The sequence below is a fragment of the Glycine max genome, chromosome 7, assembly GCF_000004515.6.
Source record: "Glycine max cultivar Williams 82 chromosome 7, Glycine_max_v4.0, whole genome shotgun sequence".
NCBI lineage: Eukaryota > Viridiplantae > Streptophyta > Magnoliopsida > Fabales > Fabaceae > Glycine > Glycine max.
Genome location: NC_038243.2, coordinates 13,660,682 through 13,668,294, shown reverse-complemented (window position 1 = coordinate 13,668,294; position 7,613 = coordinate 13,660,682). Strand labels below are relative to the sequence as shown.

Below are 7,613 nucleotides of genomic sequence, written 5' to 3'. Positions count from 1 at the left end.
CTTTTTTTGTAATAACACCTAAGGTGTAAATTAATAGGAAAGATTTTTTATGTAGAGAACACATAAAAGGTAGTAAGAGGTCATTAATTACTGTTAGAATTTTTAATTTTTTATTATGGATAGAATTGAACATGAATTTAACTAGATCAGGCATATTGTTTATTGAGTTAAATTCTTTAAGTTACGTACGTTTATTTGAAAAAAAAAATATACAACCATATAATTTTTTACACTATTATTTAATAAAAAATTATCATTTAGGATAAGTTTATTAACTTTAAAAAAATATCTTAAAAGTCATATATATCAACAATAATTTAGGATTAGATAACCGTATATATTATCATTAAACTCAAATTATTACAGATAAAAAAAATCTTTAAATATTTAATATAATTATATATTAATTTAAGATTTAAATTTAAAATTGAAATAATATTGTGTTAGTTATCCAATATGTGTTTGTAACTATATGAGTGATATATTATTGTGATGTTGATTAATGTAGATATTTTGGTTGAATCTCTATTTTTCTACCTCACACACAACACTTGCTCTTTATTACTCCCTATATTTGTTTCTTAATAATGATTATATTATTTATAAAAATAATAATAAAAGAGAATGATATAGGATTTTAAACCTCATATTATTCTCTTTTATCATCTTTTTTTTACAAATGATCATATTTGAGATATAAATATTAAATATGGGTATTTCTTTCGAAGATAATTTAATCGAACATTATTTCATTGGTAGAATTTCATTTTACTCGTTGGATTTTCATTTGTAGAAGTTAAGTATTTTTTTCCCTTTAGTTATCCCTCTAAAAAAACAAAAAACTCCCGTTAGTTATTAATTTTCTATTATTCAATTAATGGAAAATGATTTCTGCAGATTGGATTAATTGAATTAAAAGTATTTGTACCAAAAAATATATTAGGAGTATGAATTAAGGAATTAAGTCACTTAAGTGCCCTTTTGATATAATTAATAAATGAAATATAATGCCATTGTTATTGAGATAGTTAATCTAAACAGATTTCAAATGAAATGCTATAAAAATTCTCCCAAGCAAACACAAAGTTTGGGATAAGCTTGACTTCAAAGAAAAAAAAAATTATTTTTAAAAGTGATTCAAGAAAGTTTTTTTTTTCTGTCTGAACGGGACAAAAATATTTTTTTAAAAAGAGATATAACACAAAAATTTATCAGAATATCACTCATCTTAACAGTAGAATAATGATGCAATCAGGTGCATTAATATTGATAGAATCACGCACCTAGACTTTTCCTTTTTGTTTACACTGCAAGTTACAAAATGTAATTTTGCTAGAGTCTAACCAAAGAGAGACTACAATACTGTGGAGTTAGTTTTCGTCGAGAGAACTTTTTTCTATATATAAGATTACTCAAACATGAAATTTTGTTTAAAAGGAATTAAGTATGCATTTCTTGAATCAAATAGCTGTCAATGTTTTAAGAAAAAAAATTAATTACATAAGTAATTCTACTATCAAATAAATTAGTTTTTTTAACATTTTTTGGTTGAGTTTGGAATTAGCTATATAATTTCTTCTTAATAGTCCTTTTTTTTGGCGAATGCTGTAATATGTGATTACTACTATTACATATGAACTGCAACAAATATAAACTCGTATGAAATATTATATAGCCTTTATACATATTTTCTATATTACCTTAATTATTTATCTTATTTTATTTAATACTTATTTTTCTTTTAACATCTCTTTTTTTAGTGGGAATACCTTTTTATATCTCTTTTAATTATAAAAAAGTGTTGTTAAATTATAAATCTTCTCTACAATAAGGCATAATTATGTTGCATTATCCCGATATCCTCAAAATGCACCCCTCATTTACACTTGGGTCCGCCCTTGGTCTTATTTCTAATATATCGTTCGAATTTTTACCAAATTTTGTATGGTGGTGACAATGGAACATATCTAAATACTATAACTGGCGGAAAAGATATATATATATATATATATATATATATATATAACTTTGACTTATTTAATCTTGTAATGTCCAAAAAAAAAACCTAATGGCTGCATTGGGACAACATTTAGATTCAAAGGAAATAAAGAAAACAAAAATAGTTTTAGCGAGTACCCTTAATTAATCAGCAAGGGAGGAATTTTCTTTTGTAGAATGGAAAGTCAAATAGGATTGGGAAAAGTTTAAGTTAGCATCATCGCTAAGAGTGGAATAACTACAAGAGATGATCTCAATCATTATATATGTTTCCTATAACAGATAAGTGCTTTTATATATATATATATATATATATATATATATATATATATATATAGTGCATGAAGTATTCTTGTTCAACCCATATAAATTAATGTGCTAGCCATCTTATAAAGTAATTATATGATTAAAGAGAATGGTACAGGTGTTTGGAAACGTGCAAACCCAAGAAACAAGGCAACTAATACATTCCATATTGCTTATATAATGCAAGCATAACTTCTCATTATCTCTAGTCGTTCATATTTTAATACGAGATGTTTGGATTTTATAATGTTTCTCGGAATATTTTATATAGATAGATGAAAAGAAATATATATATATATATATATATATATATATATATATATATATATATATATATATATATATATATATTGTAATCATTGTAATTACATTTTTTTTTCTCTCGTATGATTTTTGCCCCAATCCTATCCACAAATATGCTATACGAATTAAACTCAAATTTTTCTCATAAAATTTAACGTGTATTCTCAATTGAGTTACACTTCAACTATAATATATATTTTGCTTCGTATATAGGAATATATTATTCACGTTCTCTTCTGCTCTACATCATGAGCGTGTGCTGCATTCTTTGATTAACATCGGCAAATCGTTTGGCTTTCCCTACAATCTCGGCGTGCTCTATAAACTAGGGAAATTGATTATTAATTCTCTTTCAAAGAACAATTTTGTTCCCACACAAACTGCAGCCACACTAACGTGCTTCCAAGATTTTAATTTTGCAGAGACATCATTTAATGCAATCGCTTCTTGATTGTGATCGATGGCTGCATCAAGATTTGATTGCTAATCACATTGGCTGCAATTGGGGGGCATCTATCCATGATTACAACGTAGCACTATTAACGTTGTTATAAGTAGTAACAAGGAGGAAAATGTATACTCTAGTAGTAGTAATAGCTACACACTAAAAAAAGGCAGTAATAAAAAAAAGTAGTACTGTAAGTTGTAGGCTTGTAGCATCACTAGTACTCTTGAATTCACCAAAAGCATAGGCTGCATAGCAAGGGAAGAAAATGAATTTAAAGACAAAAAAATCTCAAGACATAAAATCCGAAGGCATGGAGATTTGGTAAGAAAATTCATATAGTTATTAATGCTTTATTTTAGAGAGTAATTTTAACGAATTATCTATTAAATAATCAACAGAAGATCAATAGTGAACTAAATAATATTTTTACCTTTGGCCAGAATAAATGAAACTATTAATGATTTATTTGTTTTGAAATTTAATAGACTTTTTTATCGGCAAAATTTGGTATAATTGATTTTAATATAAACAATTTTAAGAGAGAATAGTTTATATTTTTTACATCATTATTTAATGATAAATTGTAACATGATTGATTTCTGCAAATAAAACTTAATAGTTAATTATACTAGTAATGGTTTTTAATTTATTCACTGTGTAAAACTTTTGAAATTGATGATATGCCAATATAGTATTTTACGGCTGTATTGGACTGGATCGATGTAGCAGTGGTAGCACTAAACGATTCTTAATATTGGGTCTTATATAAACCAACTATTGAGCTTTATAGTATTAGAGAAATATATTGATTTTATTCTTAATTGTGGATCAAAATCTTTTGGAGAGAGATCCAGAATAGATAGAAAAATAAATATATAATAGATTAAATGCATATTTCACCATAAAAAAAAAATACATATTTCATTAGGTTATGTTGACACAATAACCAAGTCATATCCAATCGTAACGGATGCACAAATCATGGGTTAGGTTGGCTAATAGATTGATAATTGACTTTGGGTTATATCCACCCAAACAATGCAACGGGGATGTGGCTAAACTCGGTTGATCACTAATAGAAATTGCACTTTTTACATCGGTCGAAAATGACATTCAACATTGGTGGTCAATCATTTTTGAATAAGATGTCATTGAAAGTTAAAAGTTTCAACATCGATCCTCAATTGACCGTTGTAGAAATACAATGTTTTTTACATCGATGTTGTCCTAACCATCGATATAGAAATTAGACCTTTTACATCGTTGCTGATGTCATAACCGTTGTTGAAATTAGACCTTCTACATCAGTACTGTCCTGACCACCGATGTAGAAATTAGACCTTCTACATCGGTGTTGTAGTCGTAAACGATGTAAAAAATGTATGTTTTAATATCGGTGTTTACGTCACAACCGATGTTAAATGTTGAATAACCTGCAATTAAAATTCAGGTTAGTTAATAATCAAAATTTATATTTTTAATATTATCAATATTGATAATAATCAATAAATATTATTATGTAATATTAAAATCAGTATTTATAATTACAATATTATCAATATTGCTAATATATAATCAATAAATATTATTATCTAATATTAAAATCAGTATTTATAATTACTGATTATGATATCCTATTATAAGAAGCCAAGATAAAAGAATAGAAATTTCATATGAATTCAGCTATACAAGTTTGACATAAATTCGAGGAAGTAAAGAGTAGCATGTACTTGAAGAATGAACATAAATATCAAAGAATCATTGAATATTTCAACAAAGCTTTTAATATATATGTAGTACCAGCCACTGCCCCAAGCATAGCATTCTCTGTATCATTAGGATCTCTTTTTGCCGCAAAAGTGCAAAGAAACAAAAATTCAGAAACAATGAATTCTCTCAAGAGCCTTTTGTTGGGGATAGATAATAGAAAATTTATTAGACAGAAAAGATGACAAAGTACAAGTATGGATAGAAGAGATCATCCAAAGTAGAGTGAGTGAAAAAAAAAGATACAAGGAGTGAGCCCAAGTTTTTTAGTAGGACTCATAAAATTCACCAAACATAGAATTGCTCAAGAACCTATACATCAATCATTATGTTGAAAAAAATGAGAAAGAAGATTTGGTTTGAAGACTAAATTTTGTTTACTCAACTTCGTTGCATCTCTCATGTGAAGGGCAAGATTATCACCAATGGTAAGTACAAGAGTGTGGAGCACCGTGTGATAGCGTAGAACATAGCTTTTCTAGTAGTGACCCATTCTTGAAAGCTGCAATCTGCAAGCATATACAACTCGTCAAATTTATTAGGGTATATATATTTATATAGAGTGAATAGGCAATTTAGTCCCTGAGATTGTAACCAGTTTGCATATTAGTCCCTGACTTAAATTTTAATTCATAATAGTCCCTAACTTTACATAAGTTTTGCAAAATAGTCCATGTCATTAAATTCTCAGGTGACGACGTTAGTGAGGTGTATAGGTGGCACACGTAGGCTGTCCAATGTGGCACTGAGGTCTGCTTTGGTGAATTACAGGTGCCATTGAGAAGCAGCATCTCCAGCTCCATCTTGCTGAGGTATATATCCACCAGCATTATATTGAGAAGCAATTTCATCATGTTTTCGCTTCCCCGAGGACATGAAGAAGTCCTTCATGTTTTCCCAAACACCAATAATATGTAAATGTTACGTGGGTTCTACGTTCTCTCTTTTCAGGTCAATTCAAGACAAGAAATACTGATAAAAATGTTATAGGGAGAAAGAAGTAACATTCTCTGACTTCATGAAAGAAACTCCGCCAGGAGGTCTTCAAATTTGAAAACAAATCATTTTTCTGAAAGACCTCACCAAGATGCTTACCTGTGTCAGAGGTTGATTTGAAGCTCCTCTTTCCGCCTCATCCCGCCCTTCCACGTAAGCTACAGTAATATGCACGTCATTACTGTAAAGCCACATATTGTTTAAAAGCATGTTCCAAATTAAATTCAAAATGGGACTTACCAATATTGACGTCAAGTGGAGCCCTTTGGTTCTGGTTCTAGTTCGTCCACGGAGAAGGAGGAGGTTGTTGTAAAAGATTGTATGGGCAATATAAATAATAAATGCATCGAAAGTAAAGATGAACAAAAGTAGTAGTACCACCATGCACATGGTTTTGGATAAAGAGTTTATGCACTGTGCCAGACATCTATTTAAAATACTATGAAAGTGAAATGTAAAACAGTGGTCAAACATAAACAGGTAATCCATCATCTTGGAATCACAAAATGAGCTTTACCATGTATGGACCAGGCCTTCCACCTTTTATCTCGTTATTTGCACCAGGCTCATTTCCAGCAGACGGGTAGTCACTAGGTCCAGTGGGAATGTTATACATTGAGTTATCCACAGTTCCTGGTAAAGGGGTTTGAAGAGGAGTTTGCAATGGCGTCTGTGGCATTCAAAATCCAATATCAACAATCTTCATAAAACACGTCGTGTAACTCACAAATTCATAATAATAATGGGCTCAAACTTACAAGGGGGAAAAGCATTTCCGCTGTGGGAGTTTCATACTCCTCAGTCCCCTCATAAGGCATGTTAAGATCATGAACCGGAGTAATTGGACCACCAGGCGTTGGCTTAGGCGCCCCGGACCTTTCTATGAGACCAACAATGGCACCAGCTTGCATCATCTTCGATTCCCATATCTAATCATAAGAAAATTTGTAGTACAACACAAACGATTGAAGAAAAAAAAACTCGTAAACCAAACAAAAAGCACGTAAATGCTCAGATCGAGGCCCTAATTTACTTAGAAATTTCAATTTACCTAGAAATTCATTGATCACGTAAATGTGAAAAAACAAGGCGGGGAAATAAAATAGAATCAGATGAACAGTAATTAACAGGAAGAGAAGAGTGAGTATTACAGATTGAAGCTCCTTGAGAACTTCGTCGTCGGGACCACCGTTGTTGACGAACTCGTCGCGGACCTTGTTCACGACATCGTCGATTACCTGGATGTAGACCTGGCTGGTGGTGGAGGCTGCCATCGTGGATTTGTTTCGCCCAGATTCCACGGCGTAGCGTCAATTAAACGATTCAGAAGGTTTCTGGGATCGGCGAAAGAGATCGGTTGGTTAGGGTTTGGAGTGAAAGCTGAGGCGGACAAAGACAGAGATTGACAGGAAAAATGGGTTTGCTTCATTTTTGATTTCTTTTTAACCTAATTTTTCAATTCAGTCCTTGCCTTGCCATATAGGATTGTTGACTTGGACTCAAACTTGCCACACTGGGATGCTTACGTGGACTGAGGTTTGCCAGATAGACATTTGACTAACGAAGGAAATTAGATTTTAATAGCAGGGACTTATTTGCATAACGGAGGTAAAGTTAGGGACTATTATGAATTAAAATTTAAATCAGGGACTAATATGCAAACTGGTTACAATCTCAGGGACTAAATTTCCTATTCACTCTATTTATATATCATTTGTCACCTTAACATTCATAATGTTTGAAGTGGACTTTTCCACCTTATTATATATACCAACAATAATCTCACATGCCGCTC

The 7,613-nt window shown here is 30.7% G+C and overlaps 1 protein-coding gene across 1 annotated transcript; it reads right to left on the bottom strand.

Annotated features, from left to right (window-relative positions):
• Positions 1 to 6,317: 6,317 nt before the first annotated feature.
• Positions 6,318 to 7,092, bottom strand: LOC100818285 (TFIIA-alpha and beta-like factor). Its single transcript, XM_041017491.1, has 3 exons — positions 6,970 to 7,092; positions 6,577 to 6,747; positions 6,318 to 6,488 (listed from the first exon to the last, which is right to left on the bottom strand). Exons 1-3 carry the CDS (start codon positions 7,090 to 7,092, stop codon positions 6,318 to 6,320), a joined length of 465 nt encoding a protein of 154 aa, XP_040873425.1.
• Positions 7,093 to 7,613: the final 521 nt, after the last annotated feature.

Coding starts and splice junctions, on each gene's coding strand:
- LOC100818285 (XM_041017491.1), bottom strand. CDS start 7,092: ATGGCAGCCTCCACCACCAGCCAGGTCTACATCCAGGTAATCGACGAT. Junction 6,748..6,969: donor TTCTCAAGGAGCTTCAATCT/GTAATACTCACT, acceptor TCTTATGATTAG/ATATGGGAATCGAAGATGAT. Junction 6,489..6,576: donor CGGAAATGCTTTTCCCCCTT/GTAAGTTTGAGC, acceptor TGAATGCCACAG/ACGCCATTGCAAACTCCTCT.